The sequence below is a fragment of the Ranitomeya imitator genome, chromosome 5, assembly GCF_032444005.1.
Source record: "Ranitomeya imitator isolate aRanImi1 chromosome 5, aRanImi1.pri, whole genome shotgun sequence".
Lineage (NCBI taxonomy): Eukaryota > Metazoa > Chordata > Amphibia > Anura > Dendrobatidae > Ranitomeya > Ranitomeya imitator.
Genome location: NC_091286.1, coordinates 622,596,524 through 622,622,891, shown reverse-complemented (window position 1 = coordinate 622,622,891; position 26,368 = coordinate 622,596,524). Strand labels below are relative to the sequence as shown.

The following is a 26,368-nucleotide window of genomic DNA, read 5'->3' as shown; positions in this document are numbered from 1 at the left end:
CATGGACCCATAGACTCGTATGGGTAATTTTGGTCCACGGGACAAATAAAAAATGGACAAAGTTCACCAAAAAACCCCAGACATGTAATCCGCTCCATAGATTTTAATGGGTACGTGTTGTATCCATGAGAAACACTGATGTGAAAAACATCCGACTGCACGAGGCCAGAGTTATAGATCTATGTGACACAGAACCTTCAGACATTTTGGTGTCAGATTTATTGTTTTCTGTCTCTAAGACCCCGCCGGTCACCGTGAGGAATGATGGGATTAGGTATAGAGCAGCAATGTAAGCTAGCGATCCGGAGAAGAAAGGTGCAATGTTGTCTATAGATTGTATGGGGGGATCTTGTCAATACAACGTTGCGTATCCCCCATATTCCTGATTTTGGGGTATAACCTAGAGAGCAGGAGCTCGAGGCAGTGGATCATTATTCCACAGCTTTGGAAAAAGCGAGGATTCTGGGTTATTATTGTCTACGTCGTTCCAATAAGGTAATATAAAAGGAAGGGCCCCCAACTTCTTCTCCAAGAGGGGCCACAATTTGGACTCAAGGAACTGGTTCCCTTCATCTGATAAATGGAGCCCATCAGACAGGTACAGCATGTAGTCCTGAAATCAACACAACACAATCATCAGGCTACAAGTAACAGGGACGTACGAGTACAACATGACGACTACCCCCGAAATCAAAGTCACGGCCTCCTCCACATAAACCCCCTCGTATAGTGAGAAAACCACCCGTTATGGTGCCAGAAGAAAAATAATGTCTTGTTGGGTTTTCAAACCTTTATATTCCCATTTAATTAACATATATTTTATGCAAAACTGAACGTTCGAGTTGAAGAAAACGAGTTGCAGAAGTTGATACAGCGGCCCCCTAAAGAGGTGCGGTACCAGTTTCAACCACTAGATGGTAGAATTATCTTTGAATTCTCATTACCCCTTTTCCAACAAGCACTGTATGTGTATGGCGCCTGTCTCATGCGGGAGTATAGGTCTGAGCTCGCTTCATACATTCCCGCTGCCGGATGTGCTATACAGCTCTTACCACAGCGATCGGAGCTAGCTCTGTCAATCTGACAGCGGAATTCAATAGCCGGCAGGGGTGGTAATATATATATACTCATATATTTATATATATATATCCCTCATTCTCAGGTCCTGTTATTGCGGCCCTAGGTTCTCTCTCAGCATCTCATCCTTTGGTGGCATTTTTCTGATATATATATGTTCCCGATTCCTCTTACCGAGCCCCCATCCTGCATCAGCGTCCACAAATCCACAACGTCTGCCCCGTATTCCTTGCCAACCTCCGCACAGGCCTTGGCATAAGCCCCAGTCACAGAGTTCAGGCGATTTAGCTTGGATCCTATAAAATTAGCAAATGTACAGCGTTATCTGTGTGAGTTAATCTATGTCACCTGCAATTATCGTACACAACTGGTAATGGGGTTAGTGTAAGACCGATGTTCTTCTATAGGACTGTTCAGATGAGTTTTTGCAGACGGACCGAAAAATGGGAGCATGCACTATTCTCTTTCGTAGCTTCGATGAGACTCGCCCATTCAAACATATGGTGCGCAAATAAATTGGATCCCATAAGGATCATCCGTATAGCGTCTCGCTTTTACTGCCACATTTCCATTTATTACATTGACCCTGTACAATTTTAATCACCGCTGATGTATAAACCCGAGTGATGTACCGACGATGATACAGAAGGAAAAACATGTTTTCTCTGGATGAAAATTAGTTTATTTTTTATGTGAACTCAGCCCTGACTTTGCAACTGTCCCAAAAGTTCGGAATCTCTGCGATCCATAAAAGGCTGCTTGCCCCTTTTCCTATGTGACTTGCTGAATGGGGGAAGCAGCGTGGCAGCAATCCGGCTGCGATATAAATTAGATGGAGAGCGTGAAAAAAAAAGCGTGAAGGAGGATTGATGGCGCTCAGCAGTCTTATCCTGACGCTAGTACCTTTAGTGAAGCACTGCTTTTCCCAAGACGGTTCATGAATAGGTGGCGGCGTAATCAAAACGATCTTCTCCTGCTTGATACCGACGCTCATCAAATGCTGGATCATACTTCTCAGATTCTCGGTGTATTCTTCCAGGGGGACGTGCTGCTGAGGGTTTTCTTCTATGTAAACGGAGGTAAAAGAAAAGAAAATGAAAAGTAATTGTGTATTATTCCCAGCATGGCGCTGAGCGGTGGAGCTTTGTGCCCAGCAAGGGGCGTCCTCATTACTTGTGAAGGACGTTTTGCAGGCAGAGTCTGGAGCGATGAATAATGCAGAGTAGAGGAGACATTTCCAGGGATCATCAGTATGTAGGATTAAATTGAGAGACATATAATGTGAGAACCCTGGACGATGGTGGAGGTCGACCAACACTACCCCCCCACTAATCTTTTATGGATCCCCTCAAAACAAAGAGGGAGAACCCATGCACATGGGTATTCATCGCTCCATTAATTTGCTACCTAGGTTACCGGCCACTGCTGCAGCCTATGAGAGGTGGCCCGTCTTCTAGCCAAGGAGCTTGCGCTTGTAAGCGCTGCTCTGATGGATCCGGCCAGGTTCAGCTTCCCCGCAATCTTCCGATGCTGGCACTGGTTGCAGAATCGGCGATCGCACAGTTTGGGTCAGCAGTACGACCCTGCCACGGGTCCGAACTGTCAATCATCAGGAGCACACCGCGCCCCGACAGGAAGCTGAGAGGCTGGGGAGCGGTGTGCTCCTGAAGAAAGAAGAGGAGAACAATAATTTACAATATTTCTGTGGGTTATTATGGTCAGGGTAAGTGCAGGATTTTTTTAATGTAATGATTGGGGAAAAAGTTATTTGATACTAATTGCAGTTTTTTTATTATTATATTTTAACTTTGGTCATGAGATTATTATATAGAATCCTTCTATAAATCCTATCAGGTATTATAATTATTGTCATTGAGGGACAGGTTGGTGTTAGAGGAACAGTTAAGGTATATTCACACCCAGCGTTATTACTGCATTTTTTCATTTTTCATTCAGAACGTTCATTCATTCTACAATCTCATTCACATGGTGCGTTATTTTTAATTTGCGTTTTTTGACCCTCGGTGCGTTTTTTTAATGCTATTTTTCAGCTGCTGTGCGTTTTTTTTTTTGAGCTGTGGTATGTTTAGTTTCTTTAAGAGTCAGCATGTCAATTTGTTCAGCGTCTTTTTGCGGTGGTTTTTTGACTATTCACCTGAATACTTAAAATAAACGCATAAAAAAAATGAAAAACGTATGTAACGCAGCATTTTTCCTACTAACACCGAGTTTTTCATGTGGGATAAAAAGCACTGTGTGAACATTCCCTTATTTAGACAGTCCACCGTGGTGGGGGTATACAGATTCCCTATTCCCTAATTAAGTAAGTGGAAATCCTGGTGACCTGAAGAAACGACAGAAACCTCTTTTGATCATGATTGGGTCACTCTTGAGCCAAGAATTAAATGAGATGTCACCGATCTCGGCAATTAGAGCAGAGGGTCGACTATCAGTAGACAGCACTAGGACACCGATCCGGGTGTGAAGTATGTTAAAAAAAATAAAAAAAAAAGGGTTTCACTTGCAGAAACCAAATAGTCGATACCAGCATTGCAAAACTGAAATAAAACGATTGTCATTTTGCTGCATGGTACTCGGCCACGTGGCACCGTACCACAGCCCGTAACCCCGGACTCCTTCCTAACAGGGCATAGTATATCCGGTACTTATAGAGGAAGCCATACACAATGATGTCACATAAAGTGAACTTACCTTTTAGAGAACCATCATTGGCACCGAAGAAAATGGTAACAGCAGCAATATTCTCAGCATGGGAACTATTAGGGATGAGTTTGGGCAGGATGTGTTTAGCCCATCTGGTGTTGTACCCCGACAGGCCACGGTTGAGGACATCACACTTTCTGTAAAAAGAGAGAAACCGCATTATATTCCCGTCCAGCATCGGGAAGAGGTCACAAAATGTCGTATTCATGGAGACTTTTCCATCAATTACGCCTGTTTGAAATGAGGACGGGGCTTCAGATTGTATACAGTAAGTGTGGCAGAAGAGGAAAGACTGGTGCACGGCGGTACGGGCTGCCATGATAACACGCTGCCCCCTGTATGTCCTAGGAAGCCTGCACTCACCTTACAAGCTTATTAGCCAGTGTTGCTCCCCAGCCATTTGTTTCAAAAGAAAACTAAAAAAAAAAAAGAGAATATTACAGATCTGTGCTAAAAATAGTCTTGATCGCCTGCAAATAGGGACAATATGCTGGGACCGCACAATGATTTTATGGGACTGCGTGCGCAATGTATTAATATTGCCTGAGGGGGCAATCCTAAAGCATATGGACACCCTCAGAGGCCATTACTTTTTGCTAAATTGCACGTATTTTGAGCAAACAGGTTTTGCTATTGGGTTTTTACTTAGAATTATGCATTGTGTGTATTTTACAGGCTTTGTTATGCTGCACATTGCTGAAAGCAGAGTGAGTTAACTAAGAATCTGTCAGTAAGCTTCAACGGATAGGGCTCATTCATATATCCGATTTTCATGTGCGAGTACTATCTGTGGTTTTCTCCGAGAGCGCTCCTACCTGTGATAGTCTGTGGAGTCATTCACTTCTCTGTGATTTTTCATTTTCAGATCAAAATCAGCCATTCAAGTCAATGGGTCCAGGAACAAATTAGACCGCACTCAGATGACATCCGAGTGTGGTCCAATTATCACAAACTGTCAGAATGGAGAAACTTACATTTTACCAAGTACGAGATTGATTGATCTATGACCACATCAAAGTTCAGCTCTGCTTTGATACGGTCGTAAATCAGTACAAAGGAGTCCAGAAAAAAACTATGCAAAAAAAAAAGTCACAAACTTTCCATCAGAATGAGCTCACAGTTGGATTCTCAGATCACTCATTCTGCAGCCAGCAACATGAAGGAAAACAAAGAGGCTGTGAAAACCAAACGGAGAACATTTTTTGATAAAACCGAGTTGCAAAAAATATGTTGCACTTCTGTACAACAAATATAAAACTAGAAATCTGTAAAAGTGAAGTCTGACAATCAGCTGCTCTGTAACAACTCATACTGGTAAGCCCCCAGTGACCAGCGGAGCGAGGCCACGGCTGCCCAGACTGTTCTTCTGCAGTTGCCAAACATCGGGTATTAGCATCTATCAACGGGATAGATGATAACTAGTGATGAGCGAGTGTACTTGTTGCTCGGGTGATCTCCGAGTATTTGTTGGTGCTCGGAGATTTAGTTTTCATCCCGGCAGCTGAATGATTTACAGCTACTAGCAAGGCTGAATACATGTGGGATTCCCTAGCAACCAGGCAACCTCCACATGTACTCAGCCTGGCTAGTAGCTGTAAATCATTCAGCTGCCTGGATGAAAACTAAATCTCCGAACACTAACAAATACTCGGAGACCACCCGAGCATGCTCTGGAAAACCTGAGCAACGAGTATACTTGCTCATCACTAACGATAACTGTTAGATCGTTGTGGATCCGAGCACTCGGAACCTCACACATTTCCAGAATGCGGGTCCGGTGGTCCACCGAAATGGAAGACTCTGAGATGGCAACTTTCTACTCTAATAGTGTGGCCCCCAGAACATATAGGAAGGGGTGTCTTGTACATTTTGATTGCCAAGGAGCGGTACATTGCAGGAGCTCGGATGCCAGCGCTCAGATAATCTGCCAGCGATGTCTTTATAGCGACACGATGAGGCTGCAGGGCGGTAATGATTATAAATGACCCTCTCCGGACAGGACGGGGTTTATACACTGAAGCGACATCTCAGCACTTTCTTCCACTTACAGCGACTGCAAATCACGTTCAGTATGAAGACTGCGGATGCAAGCAAGCGGAAAATCTCCTTACCTGGGTGATTGAATCTCCAAAGAGGAGGATGAGCGGCCAAGAAATCATCTCGATAATCAGGGTGGAATTCTACAAGACGCAGAGGATGGAGATTAATAACGGCTCGCTGGCGGATAGGCAGCTTTCATTATCGGTGTATCACATACTATGAGAAATTGTCCATGTAAACGACCAGAGTAGAATAAGTCACAATGATGGGGCTACACTGGGCACCTCCCCATGGGGTCCTATGCAGACCCTACATCGTCATCCAAACCCTGCTAGTTTCCCTGACTCCCCGATGCTGCAGGGCGACATCGCCCCACATTTACTAATGTGCTACTATGTGACCCGTTTGGTACCACTTACATGTAGTTAGGACTTTCTCCAACATACGCCCTTAGGACCATCTGAATCCAGTCATTTGAACTTAAAATTCCTGATCCTTCCTATCCTCCAGAAGATCCGGCACCGCCACGTGTCTAGGGAAGCAACTTGCCCCCACTCTCTATTGAAAACACACGAACGTTCAACAAGCCGAGTGTTCATCTGTAGGACCCCACTGTGTGCTAAAGGGGTTCTCCAACTTTCAAAGAAATAACTCCTAACCAATAGAGAAATTAAGTAGCAACACGATCAAAAATTTATAAAAATATAAAGAACTCTTTATTATTAATGTTACAAAAATCTTGAGAAAAATTAATCTAAACAACAATATCACATCCTATAGATTCCAAGTGGAAGGGTTGTACACTCCCTGACATCATGGACAATCATAACAGTAGACAGTACATTATAGGGGTCTATGACCTATACATCCTAATAAAAATGCATACTAAAATAGTCATATGTGCATCTATGCTGGTAAGTAAATAATTATAACAAATAAATAATAATAACAAGTAGAAAACTTACATGCCAGCATACATGTCCATATATATATAGGGTTAACAGGCCCGCAGTGTATGAAACAAGTACTCATTATTTACCATCCGAAAAGCTATGTGAAAGCTATCTATACTGACGGCTAGGTATATAGTCATGCGTAAGAGATACATAAATTACCTGCGGCCATATTAACAACAGGATGAAGGTCTGTGGCTACACCTCGACACGCGTTTCACCGCCTCTGCAGTTTCGTCAGGAGGTAGATAGTGTGGTGTCCGGAGTCTTTTTATATCGTAAGCTGATTAGGTGCCTGCAGCTATAACGGCGTGTTCCTGGCATGCTGCCACTCCGGAACGAGAGCGTCGCTCTGAGCTCACGTCTTCCAGTCACATGATCCATAACCAAGTCAAAGCAACGCCCATATACAGCGCTGCCTCTTGCACAGAGTAGCGGCGCATGCGCAGGACGCACTCAAGTCTGTACATCCCTGCCATTTGTTATCTATAGGATGTGATATTGTTGTGAGATTATTTTTGCTCAAGATTTTTGTATTATTTTTGTAACATTTATAATAAAGGGTTCTTAATATTTTTATAAATTTTGGATTGGGTTGCTACTTCATTTCTCTATTGGTTATGAGTTGATGGACGTGAAGAGGATCATTGTCATTTCTAAGAGGATTTGTTTTAGTTTTTGTGATTACAAAGAAATAAGCAAGAAAAGGAGATTTTTGTGTACTCACCGTAAAATCTTTTTCTCTGAGCCAATCATTGGGGGACACAGGACCATGGGTTGTATGCTGCCTGCCACTAGGAGGACACTAAGTTAACCACAGAAAGATTAACTCCTCCTCTGCAGTATACACCCCTTCACTGGCCAGGATTCAACCAGTTTGGTAGTAAAGGGGTAGGAGTATTAAACGAAAGACAATAAAACTATGTCAAAACCAAATAAGTAACAACAAGCCAATAGGCTAACAGGGTGGGTGCTGTGTCCCCCTATGATTGGCTCGGAGAAAAATATTTTATGGTGAGTACACCAAAATCTCCTTTTCTCCTACGCCTCATTGGGGACACAGGACCATGGGACGTCCTAAAGCAGTCCCTGGGTGGGGAGCAACATATCTGCTAATACCCCATGTACCGCTGGCTTACAGCTAAGGTACCGCCAATTGCAGAATGCGCCTGACAAGGGCGGCGTCTGCAGAAGATAGAGAATAAATATGGTAATGCTTTGCAAAACTATGTAAGCTGGACCATGTCGCAGCTTTGCAAAGCTGTTGTGCTGACGCCTGGTGTCGAATGGCCCAAGAGGCGCCCACCGACCGAGTAGAATGGGCCTTAATCCCTGCTGGGATAGGAACACCCTTGACACGATAGGATTCCTGAATAGCCGATTGAATCCACTTGGCTAGAGTAGCCTTGGAAGCGGGAGAACCCTTCCTTGGTCCCTCTGGAAGTACGAATAGGACATCCGACCTGCGGAAGGGAGCCGTCCGTGAGACATACCGTCTAAGAGCCCTCACCACATTGAGAGTGTGCAGAGCTTTCTCAATGCGATGGACTGGAGCCGGACAGAACGAAGGCAGAATAATCTCCTCGTTGAGGTGAAAGGAGGAAACGACTTTGGGCAGAAAAGAAGAAGTCCTCAAGACTGCCTTGTCCGTGTGAAAAATCAGAAACGGAGGTCGGCAGGAAAGTGCCGCCAACTCCGAAACACGCCTGATGGATCCTGATGGATGTAATAGCCACTAGGAAAACTACCTTCCAGGAAAGGAAGTTCAGAGAGACGTCCTGCAGTTGTTCGAAGGGGGCCTCCTGAAGGGCTCCAAGGACCAAATTAAGATCCCACGGATCCAAAGGCATCTTGTAGGGAGGCGCCACATGGGAAACTCACTGAAAGAACGTCTTAACCGGTAATCTATTGGCAATTTTTCGTTGGAACAGGACTGACAATGCTGACACCTGTCCCTTGAGGGAGCTAAGTGCGAGACCCGACTCTAGTCCTGATTGGAGAAATTCCAATATGGAAGGGATGGAAAAAGCCAGAGGCGATCGTCCATGTGCGTCGCACCATGCGAAGAAAATTCGCCAGATACGGTGGTAACTGTGCATGGACACAGGTTTCCTAGCCCTGATCATGGTGGAGGACACCTTGGGAGTGAAACCCGCTTGGCCTAGAATCCAGGATTCAACGGCCAGGCCGTCAAAGACAGGGCCCCTGAGTTCTGGTGGTAAATCAGGCCCTGTGAGAAGATCCATGCGATCTGGAAGATGCCAGGGGACGTCGGCGACAAGCTGAACCACTTCCGCGTACCATGCTCGGCGCGGCCAGTCCGGCGCCACGAGGATCACTGGCACCCCCTCTGCCTTCATCTTCTTGATGACCCTCGGTAGCAGGGGGAGAGGAGGAAAAATGTACAGGAGGCGGAATTGACGCTACGGCAGGACCAAGGCATCAGCTCCGACGGCACGTGGGTCGAGGGATCGGGCAATGAACTGTGGGACTTTGTTGTTTAGCCTGGAGGCCATGAGATCCATGTCCGGGATCCCCCAACGATGACAAATCTGTTGAAAAATTTCCGGGTGGAGGGACCACTCGTCCAAGGCAAGACCCTGGCGACTGAGGAAGTCCGCCGCCCAATTCTCCACACCTGGTATGTGGATTGCTAAGATGGGCGAATGGTTGGTTTCGGAGAATGTGGGACACCTCAAGCATGGCCGTCTTGCTACGGGTTCCCCCCTGACGGTTGATGTATGCCACAGCTGTGGCGTGGTCAGACTGGATTCTGACGGGGTGACCCGCCATAAGATGGTGAAACCTGAACAACGCTAGCCTGATAGCTCGTATTTCCAGGATATTGATGGGGAGACGAGACTCTCGAGTGGACCACCGCCCCTGTGCTGTGTGGTGGTTAAAAACTGCCCCCTAGCCCATGAGGCTGGCATCAGTGGTCACCACCAGACACTGCAATGGGAGAAAAGACATTTCCTGGCTCAGGGAGGACTTCAGCGTCCACCACCTGAGGGTCTTTCTGACCTGTGGGGATATAATGAAACGGCGGTCGAGGGGGGACGGGTTCCCGTTCCACGCCGACAGCAGCGCATGTTGTAGGGGACGGAGGTGAAATTGCGCGAATGGAACCGCTTCCATGGCTGCTACCATCTGCCCGAGAATGTGCATGGTGAAACGAATGGAGTGGGAGACTGGATGGGAAAGACTCCGTGCTCCCCGCTGCAAGGCCAAGGTCTTGTCTGGAGGTAGAATGACCAAACCGCGGGAAGTGTCCAGTGTCATTCCCAGAAAGGTGATCCGTTGAGTCGGGATCGGAGAGGATTTTTCGAAGTTTATCTTCCAACCCAGGCAAGAAAGAGTATCCACCGTGAGATCGACGGACTCTTTTCAGGCTGGGTATGATGGGCCTTTTATCAGTAGGTCGTCCAGGTACAGAAGTACCACCACTCCCCTGTAATGAAGAATGGCCATGGCAGCCGCCATGACCTTTGTGAAGACTCGCAGCGGTGGCGAGGTCGAAAGGTAAGGCCACAAACTGGAAGTGTTCCTCGCGAAATGCGAAGCGAAGGAACTGTTGAAGAGGAGGAAAAATTGGGATGTGGAGGTAAGCATCTTTGGTGTCTATAGATGCTAGGAAATCTCCTTTTTCCATGGACGCGATGACAGAGCGGAGAGATTCCATTCTGAAGCGCCGAATTTTGACAAATTTGTTCAGAAGTTTTAGATGTAGAATCGGACGTAACGATCCATCCTTTTTTGGGACCACGAATAGGTTCAAGTAAAACCCTTTGAACCTTTGGTCTTGGGGAACAGGAATGATGACTCCATCCTTTTGTAGTGCCCGTATGGCCTGGAGAAAAGCCGTTGCCTTTGGATTGGAAGGATACGACTGGAAAAACCGTGTCGGGGGGGGGGGGCGGCAGAAAATTCTATTTTGTATCCGGAGGACACCAGTTCCCTGACCCACTCGTCGGAGACGACCGAGAGCCAGGCTTGACGGAAAGAAAGTAGGCGACCTCCTACTTTGTTGATGTCCTCTGGATGTTGCAACGAGTCATTGGGTGAAGGATCTAAGGGATCTGGATCCCTTAGACCCAGATGACCGTGGTCTAGGTTTCCAGTTACGGTTGGGTCTGTATGAGACCTGGGAGCCTCGGTACCCGCGCGCACCTCATCCTGATGCGGGGGAGAAGGATAAAGATGACCAATTGGGATTGTTGCGAAAAGGCCGGAATCGAGATTGTTGTTGATACCGAAACAGCCGGTAGGCTTTTGTTGGGGGAGAAATTTACTTTCCCCCCGGTAGCATCCGAGATTATTTGGTCTAATTTTTCTCCAAATAGGCGACCGGCTTGATAGGGTAGAGATGTCAATGAACGCTTGGAAGCACAATCTGCTCGCCAATCCCTGAGCCACATGGCTCTTCTGATGGAAACTGCGTTTGCGGCTGCCTGGGCAGCGCAATTGGCCGCGTCTATCGAGGCGTTAACTACGACGTCCCTGGCCTGGGCTATCTGGTTAGCCAGGTTGATCGCCTCTGGAGGGAGATTACCGTCTTGGATGGTCATGGTAAGCACCTCAGCCCAAGCGACCATAGCCTTAGCCACTCAAGAAGTGGCGAAGAATGGAAAGAGAGACTCTCCTGTGGCTTTAACCCCTTTACCCCCAAGGGTGGTTTGCACGTCAATGACCAGGCCAATTTTTACAATTCTGACCACTGTCCCTTTATGAGGTTATAACTCTGGAACGCTTCAACGGATCCTGGTGATTCTGACATTGTTTTCTCGTGACATATTGTACTTCATGATAGTGGTAAAATTTCTTTGATAGTACCTGCGTTTATTTGTGAAAAAAACGGAAATTTGGCGAAAATTTCGCAATTTTCAAACTTTGAATTTTTATGCAATTAAATCACAGAGATATGTCACACAAAATACTTAATAAGTAACATTTCCCACATGTCTCCTTTACATCAGCATAATTTTGGAACCAAATTTTTTTTTTGTTACGGAGTTATAAGGGTTAAAAGTTGACCAGCAATTTCTCATTTTTACAACACCATTTTTTTTTTAGGGACCACATCTCATTTGAAGTCATTTTGAGGGGTCTATATGATAGAAAATACCCAAGTGTGACACCATTCTAAAAACTACACCCCTCAAGGTGCTCAAAACCAAATTCAAGAAGTTTATTAACCCTTCAGGTGTTTAACAGGAATTTTTGGAATGTTTAAATAAAAATGAACATTTAACTTTTTTACACAAAAAATTTACTTCAGCTCCAATTTGTTTTATTTTACCAAGGGTAACAGGAGAAAATGGACCCCAAAAGTTGTTGTCCAATTTGTCCTGAGTACGCTGATACCCCATATGTGGCAGTGAACCACTGTTTGGGCGCATGGGAGAGCTCGGAAGGGAAGGAGCGCCGATTGACTTTTCAATGCAAAATTGACAGAAATTGAGATGGGACGCCATGTTGCGTTTGGAGAGCCACTGATGTGCCTAAACATTGAAACCCCCCACAAGTGACACCATTTTGGAAAGTAGACCCCCTAAGGAACTTATCTGGATGTGTGGTGAGCACTTTGACCCACCAAGTGCTTCACAGAAGTTTATAATGCAGAACCGTAAAAATAAAAAATCATATTTTTTCACAAAAATTATATTTTTGCCCCCAATTTTTTATTTTTCCAAGGGTAAGAGAAGAAATTGGACCTCATAAGTTGTTGTCCAATTTGTCCTGAGTACGCTGATACCCCATATGTGGCAGTAAACCACTGTTTGGGCGCATGGGAGAGCTCGGAAGGGAAGGAGCGCCGTTTGACTTTTCAATGCAAAATTGACAGAAATTGAGATGGGACGCCATGTTGCGTTTGGAGAGCCACTTATGTGCCTAAACATTGAAACCCCCCACAAGTGACACCATTTTGGAAAGTAGACCCCCTAAGGAACTTATCTGGATGTGTGGTGAGCACTTTGACCCACCAAGGGCTTCACAGAAGTTTATAATGCAGAGCCATAAAAATAAAACAAAATTTTTTTCCCACAAAAATTATTTTTTAACCCCCAGTTTTGTATTTTCCCTAGGGTAACAGGAGAAATTGGACCCCAAAAGTTGTTGTCCAATTTGTCCTGAGTACGCTGATACCCCATATGTGGGGGGGGGGGGGGGACCACCGTTTGGGCGCATGGGAGGGCTCGGAAGGGAAGGAGTGCCATTTGGAATGCAGACTTAAGGTACTGTCACACTAGACGATATCGCTAGCGATCCGTGACGTTGCAGCGTCCTCGCTAGCGATATCGTCCAGTGTGACAGGCAGCAGCGATCAGGCCCCTGCTGGGAGATCGCTGGTCGGGGAAGAAAGTCCAGAACTTTATTTCGTCGCTGGACTCCCCGTAGACATCGCTGAATCGGCGTGTGTGACACCGATTCAGCGATGTCTTCACTGGTAACCAGGGTAAACATCGGGTAACTAAGCGCAGGGCCGCGCTTAGTAACCCGATGTTTACCCTGGTTACCAGCGTAACAAAACAAACAGTAGATACTTACATTCAGCTGTCTGTCCCTTGCCGTCTGGTTCCTGCACTGACTGCTGGCCGTAAAGTGAAAGCAGAGCACAGCCACAGCGGTGAGTCACCGCTGTGTGACTCACCGCTGTGCTGTGCTTTCACTTTCACTTTACGGCCAGCAGTCAGTGCAGGAACCAGACGGCAAGGGACAGACAGCTGAATGTAAGTATGTACTGTTTGTTTTTTTACGCTGGTAACCAGGGTAAACATCGGGTTACTAAGCGCGGCCCTGCGCTTAGTTACCCGATGTTTACCCTGGTTACCGGGGACCTCGGGATCGTTGGTCGCTGGAGAGCTGTCTGTGTGACAGCTCTCCAGCGACCAAACAGCGACGCTGCAGCGATCCGGATCGTTGTCGGTATCGCTGCAGCGTCGCTAAGTGTGACGGTACCTTTAGATGGAATGGTCTGCAGGCGTCACATTGCGTTTGCAGAGCCCCTAATGTACCTAAACAGTAGAAACCCCCCACAAGTGACACCATTTTGGAAAGTAGACCCCCTAAGGAACTCATCTTGATGTGTTGTGAGAACTTTGAACCCCCAAGTGTTTCACTACAGTTTATAACGCAGAGCCGTGAAAATAAAAAATCTTTTTGTTTTCCCACAAAAATTATTTTTTAGCCCCCAGTTTTGTATTTTCCCAAGGGTAACAGGAGAAATTGGACCACAAAAGTTGTTGTCCTATTTGTCCTGAGTACGCTGATACCCCATATGTTGGGGTAAACCCCTGTTTGGGCACACGGGAGAGCTCGGAAGGGAAGGAGCACTGTTTTACTTTTTCAACGCCGAATTGGCTGGAATTGAGATCGGACGCCATGTCGTGCTTGGAGAGCCCATGATGTGCCGAAACAGTAGAAACCCCCCAATTATAACTGAAACCCTAATCTAAACACACCCCTAACCCTAATTCCAACGGTAACCCTAACCACACCTCTAACCCTGACACACCTCTAACCCTAATCCCAACCCTATTCCGAACCGTAAATGTAATCTAAACCCTAACCGTAACTTTAGCCCCAACCCTAACTGTAGCCCCAACCCTAACCCTAGCCCTAACCCTACTCCCAACTGTAAATGTAATCTAAACCCTAACCCTAACCTTAGCCCCAGCCGTAACTGTAGCCCCAACCCTAACCCTAACACTAGCCCTAACCCTAGCCCTAACCCTAATCCTAGCCCTAACCCTAGCCCTAATGGGAAAATGGAAATAAATACATTTTTTTTTATTTTTCCCTAACTAAGGGGGTGATGAAGGTGGGTTTGATTTACTTTTATAGCGGGTTATTTAGCGGATTTTTATGATTGGCAGCTGTCACACACTGAAAGACGCTTTTTATTGCAAAAAATATTTTTTGCAATACCACATTTTGAGAGCTATAATTTTTCCATATTTTGGTCCACAGAGTCATGTGAGGTCTTGTTTTTTGCGGGACGAGTTGACATTTTTATTGAAAACATTTTCGGGCACGTGACATTTTTTGATCGCTTTTTATTCCGATTTTTGTGAGGAAGAATGACCAAAAACCAGCTATTCATGAATTTCTATTGGGGGAGGCGTTTATACTGTTCCGCGTTTGGTAAGATTGATAAAGCAGTTTTATTCTTCGGGTCAGTACGATTACAGCGATACCTCATTTATATCATTTTTTTTATGTTTTGGCGCTTTTATACGATAAAAACTATTTTACAGAAAAAATAATTATTTTTGCATCGCTTTATTCTCAGGACTATAACTTTTTATTTTTTTGCTGATGATGCTGTATGGCGGCTCGTTTTTTGTGGGACAAGATGACGCTTTCAGCGGTACCATGGTTATTTATATCTGTCTTTTTGATCGCGTGTTATTCCACTTTTTGTTCGGCGGTATGATAATAAAGCGTGGTTTTTTTGCCTCGTTTTTTTTTTTCTTACGGTGTTTACTGAAGGGGTTAACTAGTGGGACAGTTTTATAGGTCGGGTCGTTACGGACGCGGCGATACTAAATATGTGCACTTTTATTGGTTTTTTTTTTATTTAGATGAAGAAATGTATTTATGGGAATAATATTTTTTTTTTTTTCATTATTTTTGGAATATTTATTTATTTATTTATTTTTTTACACATTTGGAAAAATTTTTTTTTACTTTTTTACTTTGTCCCAGGGGGGGACATCACAGATCAGTGATCTGACAGTTTGCACAGTACTCTGTCAGATCACTGATCTGACTTGCAGCGCTGCAGCCTTCACAGTGCCTGCTCTGAGCAGGCTCTGTGAAGCCACCTCCCTCCCTGCAGGACCCGGATCCGCGGCCATCTTGGATCCGGGGCTGGAGCAGGGAGGGAGGGAGGTAAGACCCCCGCAGCAACGCGATCACATCACGTTGCTCCGGGGGTCTCAGGGAAGCCCACAGGGAGCCCCCTCCCTGCGCGGTGCTTCCCTGCACCGCCGGCACATCGCGATCATGTTTGATCGCGGTGTGCCAGGGGTTAATGTGCCGGGGGCGGTCCGTGACCGCTCCTGGCACATAGTGCCGGATGTCAGCTGCGATAAGCAGCTGACACCCGGCCGCGATCGGCGGCGCTCCCCCCGTGAGCGCTGCCGATCGCTATGATGTACTATCCCGTCCAGGGTCAGATAAGCCCAGGGCACCTCGACGGGATAGTACGTCTAAGGTCACAGAGGGGTTAAAGACGAAGCGAGCCAGGTAGTCAATTTGGCGGTCAGAGGGGTTCTTGACTGAGGAAGCGTCTGACAGTGATAGTATCGTTTTGGAAGCGAGAAGCGATACTGCAGGATCCACTGAGGGAGACTGTAGCCAGTCCTTGGCTAGTTCCTGAGCAAAGGGGTATTTGGCCTCAATAGGCTTTTGCCCCATGAAGCGTTTGTCAGGGCGGTCCCTGTGTTTTTGTACGATTTCTTTAAACTCAGGATGAGTGACAAATACTTTTTGGACACGTTTTGTCTTCTTAAAAGGCACCGCGTGTTCCGGAGTGGATACGGATTCCTCGTCCACCTTCAGGGTCTTGTTGACCGCTTCAATGAGAGAATCCAGTGTCTCTTGGGAAGTAGAAGAATCCTGGACGCAAGAGTCCTTGGACTCATATTCAGAGTCATTTAGGTTCTCTGGAGAAGGGAGAACGAGAGACTGAGCTCGCGGATGCTGAAAAACAAACACGCCCGTGGTCGGGGGGTGAAACATGGGTACATAGTAACATAGTAACATAGTTAGTAAGGCCGAAAAAAGACATTTGTCCATCCAGTTCAGCCTATATTCCATCATAATAAATCCCCAGATCTACGTCCTTCTACAGAACCTAATAATTGTATGATACAATATTGATCTGCTCCAGGAAGACATCCAGGCCTCTCTTGAACCCCTCGACTTAGTTCGCCATCACCACCTCCTCAGGCAAGCAATTCCAGATTCTCACTGCCCTAACAGTAAAGAATCCTCTTCTATGTTGGTGGAAAAACCTTCTCTCCTCCAGACGCAAAGAATGCCCCCTTGTGCCCGTCACCTTCCTTGGTATAAACAGATCCTCAGCGAGATATTTGTATTGTCCCCTTATATACTTATACATGGTTATTAGATCGCCCCTCAGTCGTCTTTTTTCTAGACTAAATAATCCTAATTTCGCTAATCTATCTGGGTATTGTAGTTCTTCCATCCCCTTTATTAATTTTGTTGCCCTCCTTTGTACTCTCTCTAGTTCCATTATATCCTTCCTGAGCACCGGTGCCCAAAACTGGACACAGTACTCCATGTGCGGTCTAACTAGGGATTTGTACAGAGGCAGTATAATGCTCTCATCATGTGTATCCAGACCTCTTTTAATGCACCCCATGATCCTGTTTGCCTTGGCAGCTGCTGCCTGGCACTGGCTGCTCCAGGTAAGTTTATCATTAACTAGGATCCCCAAGTCCTTCTCCCTGTCAGATTTACCCAGTGGTTTCCCGTTCAGTGTGTAATGGTGATATTGATTCCCTCTTCCCATGTGTATAACCTTACATTTATCATTGTTAAACCTCATCTGCCACCTTTCAGCCCAAGTTTCCAACTTATCCAGATCCATCTGTAGCAGAATACTATCTTCTCTTGTATTAACTGCTTTATATAGTTTTGTATCATCTGCAAATATCGATATTTTACTGTGTAAACCTTCTACCAGATCATTAATGAATATGTTGAAGAGAACAGGTCCCAATACTGACCCCTGCGGTACCCCACTGGTCACAGCGACCCAGTTAGAGACTATACCATTTATAACCACCCTCTGCTTTCTATCACTAAGCCAGTTACTAACCCATTTACACACATTTTCCCCCAGACCAAGCATTCTCATTTTGTGTACCAACCTCTTGTGCGGCACGGTATCAAACGCTTTGGAAAAATCGAGATATACCACGTCCAATGACTCACCGTGGTCCAGTCTATAGCTTACCTCTTCATAAAAACTGATTAGATTGGTTTGACAGGAGCGATTTCTCATAAACCCATGCTGATATGGAGTTACACAGTTATTCTCATTGAGATAATCCAGAATAACATCCCTCAGAAACCCTTCAAATATTTTACCAACAATAGAGGTTAGACTTACTGGCCTATAATTTCCAGGTTCACTTTTAGAGCCCTTTTTGAATATTGGCACCACATTTGCTATGCGCCAGTCCTGCGGAACAGACCCTGTCGCTATAGAGTCACTAAAAATAAGAAATAATGGTTTATCTATTACATTACTTAGTTCTCTTAGTACTCGTGGGTGTATGCCATCCGGACCCGGAGATTTATCTATTTTAATCTTATTTAGCCGGTTTCGCACCTCTTCTTGGGTTAGATTGGTGACCCTTAATATAGGGTTTTCATTGTTTCTTGGGATTTCACCTAGCATTTCATTTTCCACCGTGAATACCGTGGAGAAGAAGGTGTTTAATATGTTAGCTTTTTCCTCGTCATCTACAACCATTCTTTCCTCACTATTTTTTAAGGGGCCTACATTTTCAGTTTTTATTCTTTTACTATTGATATAGTTGAAGAACAGTTTGGGATTAGTTTTACTCTCCTTAGCAATGTGCTTCTCTGTTTCCTTTTTGGCAGCTTTAATTAGTTTTTTAGATAAAGTATTTTTCTCCCTATAGTTTTTCAGAGCTTCAATGGTGCCATCCTGCTTTAGTAGTGCAAATGCTTTCTTTTTACTGTTAATTGCCTGTCTTACTTCTTTGTTTAGCCACATTGGGTTTTTCCTATTTCTAGTCCTTTTATTCCCACAAGGTATAAACCGCTTACACTGCCTATTTAGGATGTTCTTAAACATTTCCCATTTATTATCTGTATTCTCATTTCTGAGGATATTGTCCCAGTCTACCAGATTAAGGGCATCTCTAAGCTGGTCAAACTTTGCCTTCCTAAAGTTCAATAAAGTACGTTTCCTGGCACCCCGAGCTCTTAGTGACAGAGGTCGCCCCCTGCCGATGGACGGATCCGTACCGTCGCCAGAGTCCTCTGCAGGCTGACTTAAAGAGGGACCCCGGAAGGAGTCAATTGCCTTGGCTAGGGAAGCCATAGATTGTGACAGGGAAGTGGTCCACTCAGGGGGACTAGGCTCTGCAGGGTCGGCGGCGGCTGCACAGAGGCCGGGTCACAATCCATACATAATGGGGTATTGTGAGCTCGGGGCAGGGCCGTATTGCAAGTGGCACATGAAGTGAAAAACACTGTGTGCTTCTTGTTACCCTTTTTGGTCTCCTTAGGTTGAGATATAGTGTTTTTAGAGACAGGATATGCACTGTGGTGCAGGGAAGGGGTTAAGCTTTCTTGAAGCAGCTTACCCACAGTCCTGTGCCTGTGTCCCCAGGAAGGAATGTAGCTGCGGCGGTCCTGGTAGTACCAGTCAGCGTGAGCCACCTTCGGGGTCTTGCGTCCCCGCAGGAGATGAGTGGCAATATGGCCCCCGAGATTCTGCAGGGTGCCTCTCGTTCTAGATGAGAAGCGCCGATATAGGGGGCAGGGTTACGGCCATGGGCGGATCTGCACTCTGCGGCCTAGTCCGGCTGAAAAGCCTGGGACTAAATTTCTGGGCCCTGCCGGCGATGCGCGGCGGCGGCCACGACGGAGCGGTGTTGACCACCGCTGACCCCCGGCGCAGGGAGGGTATGTACTCACAGTGTTGCAGGCCCTCCTGTCACTGTGAGGGTGCGGACTCAATCCATTCACCCCTGATGGGGGATGGAGAGGCCCCTGATACATATTCGTCTGTCCCCTAAGGGGGCTTTGTCTTGCGGATGTGTGATGCCATCAGATGTGGGCCTTGTCTCAGGTGGTACATCCTTCTCTGTCGGGCCCCGGAGAGGGACATGAGAGCCGGGCTCTATGTGCTCGCCGTCTTGCAGGGGGGGGGAGATCGGGACCAAGGAGGAACCGTCGCCCCAGTAAAATTTGGCGTGCCCCAGACGTCGCAGGAGAGGGACGGGGAGGTATACTCGCCGTGCTCGCCTGTTGATGGTTCGGGGGAGAGCGGACCCTATAAAAGGAATTTGTCGCCCCCTTCGCTCTGTTAAATAAAAAATAAAAATTTACGGAAAAATAAGAATTAAAATTAAAATAAGAAAGTTGGGGTCTGAAAACAGACCCAAGTGCCTCCTACAGACTCTAAGCAAGGACTGGTTGAATCCTAGCCAGTAAAGTGGTGTATACTGCAGAGGAGTTAATCTTTCTGTGTTAACTTTGTGTCCTCCTAGTGGCAGCAGCATACAACCCATGGTCCTGTGTCCCCCAATGAGGCGAAGGAGAAATGATATTTAATAATAAAATAAGGTACAATCACTGCATCTAACCCACGTGGGTCCAGCACAGGCTCTGGTGGTCTCCGCCAGGCCAGATAACGCTCTAAGAGCTGACGCCTGAGATGTACTACAGTGGTCTGGTGATTTGGGTGGATTTGGTTAGATACCTACTCCAGGTTTACATCTGGGTAGAGTCTGAAGGACCCTCAGGCCACTGGCAGCAGAGAAGCAATGACACACAGGACAGAGGGATACGGAGGTGGAGGCATCAAACTGTATGGGGCATCATAGTATGTGTGGGGGGGATACGGGGATGGAGTCATCAATCTGTATGGGGGCATCATAGTATGTGTGGGGGGATACGGGGGTGGAGGCATCAATCTGTATGGGGGCATCATAGTATGTGTGGGGGGATACAGGGGTGGAGGCATCAATCTGTATAGGGGGCATCATAGTATGTGTGGGGGGGATGCTGGTGTAGAGGCAGCTGTATGGGGGGCATCATAGTATGTGGGGGTATAGGGGGGTGGAGGCATCAATCTGTATGGGGCATGATAGTATGTGTGGGGGGATACGGGGTGGAGGCATCAATTTGTATGGGGGCATCATAGTATGTGTGGGGGGGATACAGGGGTGGAGGCATCAATCTGTATGGGGGGCATCATAGTATGTGTGGGGGGATATGGGTGTGGACGCATCAATCTGTATGGGGCATTATCGTATGTGTAGGGAGGATACAGGGGTGGAGGCATCATTCTGTATGGGGGGCATCATAGTATGTGTGGGGGGAAGCTGGTGTGGAGGCATCAATCTGTATGGGGGGCATCATAGTATGTGTGGGGGGAAGCTGGTGTGGAGGCATCAATCTGTATGGGGGGCATCATAGTATGTGTGGGGGGAATGCTGGTGTGGAGGCATCAATCTGTATGGGGGGCATCATAGTATGTGTGGGGGGAAGCTGGTGTGGAGGCATAAATCTGTATGGGGGGCATCATAGTATGTGTGGGGGGATGCTGGTGTGGAGGCATCATAGATGGCACTGTACTGTGTGGGCACACTAATGGAAGGATACTGGAGAACATGGAGGGATCCACATGGGATTATCGGGTTACCAACGTAAATAAATCCAATAACTCTTCAAGACATTTTGGGGAGATTTTCACACCTAGAATAGTCTGGGCTTCTCTTGGTTGCTGGACAGAATGGGGTTAGTGATGGCCGCAGACTTGTCATTGTTTGACCCATGGGGTGGCGATTGCAAGGTATTAAATTCAGGTAGTTAAAGGAAGCGATTGGGTTGAGGATGCTGTTGCAGGAGAGCAAACCTAATTTTCTCCCTCAGTAGCACTGGGTTATTAGTTTAGGAAATCCTATATCTATGATATATAATATATATATATACATACATATACAGTATCTACTATATAATTGTCTAAGGGTCACTTCCGGCTGTCTGTCCTTCTGTCACGGTTATTCATTCGCTGATTGGTCTCGGCAGCTGCCTGTCATGGCTGCCGCGACCAATCAGCGACGGGCACAGTCCGATTAGTCCCTCCCCTACTCCCCTGCACTCACTGCCCGGCGCCCGCTCCATAACCCCCTCCACTCACCGCTCATACAGGGTTAATGGCAGCGGTAATGGACCGCGGTGTAACGCACTCCGTTACCCCTGCTATTAACCCTGTGTGTCCCCAACAATTTACTATTGATGCTGCCTATGCAGCATCAATAGTAAAAATATGTCGTTAAAAATAATAATAAAAAAAAAAACCTGCTATACTCACCCTCCGCCGCCTTTCCCGCTCCTCGCCATGATCCCGGGACCACTCCATTGCAAGCGGCAGCTTCCAATCCCAGGGCTGGTGTGCGACAAGGACCTGCCGTGACGTCACGGTCATGTGACCGCGTCGTTATCATAGGTCCTGTTCACACCAGCCCTGGGACCGGAAGCTGCCGCTTGCAATGGAGTGGTCCCGGGATCATGGCGAGGAGCGGGAAAGGCGGCGGATGGTGAGTATAGCAGGACTTCAACGGGCCTTCGGAAGGTGAGTATATGTTTTTTTTTTTTTTTTAAGTCTCTATACTACGTGGCTCTGTGCTGTATACTACGTGACTGGGCAATATACTACGTGGCTCTGTGCTGTATACTACGTGGCTGGGCAATATACTACGTGGCTGGGCAATATACTACGTGGCTCTGTGCTGTATACTACATGGCTGGGCAATATACTACGTGGCTCTGTGCTGTATACTACGTGACTCGGCAATATACTACGTGACTGGGCAATATACTGCGTGGCTGGGCAATATACTACGTGGCTGGGCAATATACTACGTGACTGGGCAATATACTACGTGACTGGGCAATATACTATGAGGCTGGGCAATATACTACGTGACTGGGCCATGTACTACGTGACTGGGCAATATACTACGCGGCTGGGCAATATACTACGTGACTGGGCCATGTACTACGTGACTGGGCAATATACTGCGTGGCTGGGCAATATACTACGTGACTGGGCCATGTACTACGTGACTGGGCAATATACTGCGTGGCTGGGCAATATACTACGTGGCTGGGCAATATACTACGAGGCTGGGCAATATACTACGCGGCTGGGCAATATACTACGAGGCTGGGCAATATACTACGTGACTGGGCCATGTACTACGTGACTGGGCAATATACTACGTGGCTGGGCAATGTACTATGTGACTGGGCAATATACTACGTGACTGGGCAATATATTATGTGGCTGGGCAATATACTACGTGACTGGGCAATATACTACGTGGCTGGGCAATATACTACGAGGCTGGGCAATATACTACGTGACTGGGCAATATACTACGAGGCTGGGCAATATACTACGTGACTGGGCAATATACTACGTGACTGGGCAATATACTACGTGGCTGGGCAATATACTACGTGGCTGGGCAATATACTACGTGACTGGGCAATATACTACGTGACTGGGCAATATACTACGTGGCTGGGCAATATACTACGTGACTGGGCAATATACTACGCGGCTGGGCAATATACTACGTGACTGGGCAATATACTACGTGGCTGGGCAATATACTACGTGACTGGGCAATATACTACGTGGCTGGGCAATATACTACGTGACTGGGCAATATACTACGCGACTGGGCAATATACTGCGTGGCTGGGCAATATACTACGTGACTGGGCCATGTACTACGTGACTGGGCAATATACTGCGTGGCTGGGCAATATACTACGTGGCTGGGCAATATACTACGTGACTGGGCAATATACTACGTGGCTGGGCAATATACTACGTGACTGGGCAATATACTATGTGACTGGGCAATATACTACGTGACTGGGCAATATACTACGTGGCTGGGCAATATACTACGTGACTGGGCAATATACTACGCGGCTGGGCAATATACTACGCGACTGGGCAATATACTACGCGGCTGGGCAATATACTACGTGACTGGGCAATATACTACGCGGCTGGGCAATATACTACGCGGCTGGGCAATATACTACGCGACTGGGCAATATACTACGCGGCTGGGCAATATACTACGTGACTGGGCAATATACTACGTGGCTGGGCAATATACTACGTGACTGGGCAATATACTACGTGGCTGGGCAATATACTACGCGACTGGGCAATATACTACGTGGACATGCATATTCTAGAATACCCGATTCGTTAGAATCGGGCCACCATCAAGTCTACTATATAATAATTGTCTAAGGGTCATTCCCGTCTGTCTGTCACGGTTATTCGTTGGCTGATTGGTCTTGGCAGCTGCCTGTCATGGCTGCCACGACCAATCAGCGACGGGCACAGTCCGATTAGTCCCTCCCCTGCTCCCCTCCACTCACTGCCCGGCGCCAGCTCCATAATCCCCTCCACTCACCGCTCATACAGGGTTAATGGCAGTGTTAACGGCCCGCGGTGAAACGCGCTCCGTTACCGCTACTATTAACCCTGTGTGTCCCCAACTACATAAAGTTGTATGGAGCTTCCTGCAGAATGCCTGTGTTCCTCCAGCTCCTCCCTTTCCATAGAACTGTGAAAGCACCAACTGTCATCTCCTATCTCAGTAATGGGAAGTTTCATTAATCTGGGAGGAGCAAAAAGCAGCTTTCTCCGATAAGATCAATTATAAAGTTTCTTATTTCCCACGCTGCTTCTACTGTAGGCGCCATCGGGGCGGGCGGACATGTAGCCCCCTGGGCCTCACTAGGACCGTCTCTGTGTAATAATATACAGGTCCTTCTCAAAAAATTAGCATATAGTGTTAAATTTCATTATTTACCATAATGTAATGATTACAATTAAACTTTCATATATTATTGATTCATTATCCACCAACTGAAATTTGTCAGGTCTTTTATTGTTTTAATACTGATGATTTTGGCATACAACTCCTGATAACCCAAAAAACCTGTCTCAATAAATTAGCATATTTCACCCATCCAATCAAATAAAAGTGTTTTTTAATAACAAACAAAAAACCATCAAATAATAATGTTCAGTTATGCACTCAATACTTGGTCGGGAATCCTTTGGCAGAAATGACTGCTTCAATGCGGCGTGGCATGGAGGCAATCAGCCTGTGACACTGCTGAGATGTTATGGAGGCCCAGGATGCTTCAATAGCGGCCTTAAACTCATCCAGAGTGTTGGGTCTTGCGTCTCTCAACTTTCTCTTCACAATATCCCACAGATTCTCTATGGGGTTCAGGTCAGGAGAGTTGGCAGGCCAATTGAGCACAGTAATACCATGGTCAGTAAACCATTTACCAGTGGTTTTGGCACTGTGAGCAGGTGCCAGGTCGTGCTGAAAAATGAAATCTTCATCTCCATAAAGCATTTCAGCCGATGGAAGCATGAAGTGCTCCAAAATCTCCTGATAGCTAGCTGCATTGACCCTGCCCTTGATGAAACACAGTGGACCAACACCAGCAGCTGACATGGCACCCCACACCATCACTGACTGTGGGTACTTGACACTGGACTTCAGGCATTTTGGCATTTCCTTCTCCCCAGTCTTCCTCCAGACTCTGGCACCTTGATTTCCAAATGACATGCAAAATTTGCTTTCATCAGAAAAAAGTACTTGGGACCACTTAGCAACAGTCCAGTGCTGCTTCTCTGTAGCCCAGGTCAGGCGCCTCTGCCGCTGTTTATGGTTCAAAAGTGGCTTTACCTGGGGAATGCGGCACCTGTAGCCCATTTCCTGCACACGCCTGTGCACGGTGGCTCTGGATGTTTCCACACCAGACTCAGTCCACTGCTTCCTCAGGTTCCCCAAGGTCTGGAATCGGTCCTTCTCCACAATCTTCCTCAGGGTCCAGTCTCCTCTTCTCGTTGTACAGCGTTTTCTGCCACATTGTTTCCTTCCAACAGACTTACCATTGAGGTGCCTTGATACAGCACTCTGGGAACAGCCTATTTGTTGAGAAATTTCTTTCTGGGTCTTACCCTCTTGCTTGAGGGTGTCAATGATGGCCTTCTTGACATCTGTCAGGTCGCTAGTCTTACCCATGATGGGGGTTTTGAGTAATGAACCAGGCAGGGAGTTTATAAAAGCCTCAGGTATCTTTTGCATGTGTTTAGAGTTAATTAGTTGATTCAGAAGATTAGGGTAATAGGTCGTTTAGAGAACCTTTTCTTGATATGCTAATTTATTGAGACAGGTTTTTTGGGTTATCAGGAGTTGTATGCCAAAATCATCAGTATTAAAACAATAAAAGACCTGACAAATTTCAGTTGGTGGATAATGAATCTATAATATATGAAAGTTTAATTGTAATCATTACATTATGGTAAATAATGAAATTTAACACTATATGCTAATTTTTTGAGAAGGACCTGTATGTATACCCGACCCGAGGTGGGAGGTCTGCTCCGACCCTGCAACTACAACTCCCAGCATGCCGCATCATCCAGTGGCTTTCATGGCATGCTGGGAGTTGTAGTTTTATATCTATACCCAGGAAGCATTCTTATATTCGGACTATAGTGGGGTGCTGGCGCTGCAGTCAGTGGGCACAGGGTCCGGTTACGGGAGGGCGTGGAGTTTCCCCATGTATTTGATGGCGCCGGTCAGAACTCTCTGCTGTCCACACCTCACACGCACTCAGCCCACGACGCAAACACTCACAGATCCACGCACGAGTGTGTGCCGGTCCCAGCTCCGGGAGAGGACGTGTCACATGACCAGCTCTGCACACAAGCC

The 26,368-nt window shown here is 46.6% G+C and overlaps 1 protein-coding gene across 2 annotated transcripts; it reads right to left on the bottom strand.

Annotated features, from left to right (window-relative positions):
• Window positions 1-200: 200 nt before the first annotated feature.
• IAH1 (isoamyl acetate hydrolyzing esterase 1 (putative)) lies at window positions 201-26,368 on the bottom strand. Of its 2 annotated transcripts, none has more exons than XM_069728073.1 (7): window positions 26,294-26,368; window positions 5,913-5,981; window positions 4,165-4,217; window positions 3,790-3,938; window positions 1,981-2,142; window positions 1,252-1,373; window positions 201-613 (listed from the first exon to the last, which is right to left on the bottom strand). In XM_069728073.1, exons 2-7 carry the CDS (start codon window positions 5,958-5,960, stop codon window positions 401-403), a joined length of 747 nt encoding a protein of 248 aa, XP_069584174.1. In that variant the 5' UTR covers window positions 5,961-5,981; window positions 26,294-26,368; the 3' UTR covers window positions 201-400. The 2 variants fall into 2 exon arrangements, with proteins under 2 accessions (XP_069584174.1, XP_069584175.1); XM_069728074.1 differs by having other exon boundaries at window positions 26,306-26,326.

Bases quoted from the DNA above. Each gene is read 5' to 3' on its own strand.
- IAH1 (XM_069728073.1), bottom strand. From the start codon at position 5,960: ATGATTTCTTGGCCGCTCATCCTCCTCTTTGGAGATTCAATCACCCAG. The intron at 3,939-4,164 runs GTGAGTGCAGGC...CTCTTTTTACAG, and splicing joins CTGGCTAATAAGCTTGTAAG to AAAGTGTGATGTCCTCAACC. The intron at 2,143-3,789 runs GTAAGTTCACTT...CCGTTTACATAG, and splicing joins CAATGATGGTTCTCTAAAAG to AAGAAAACCCTCAGCAGCAC.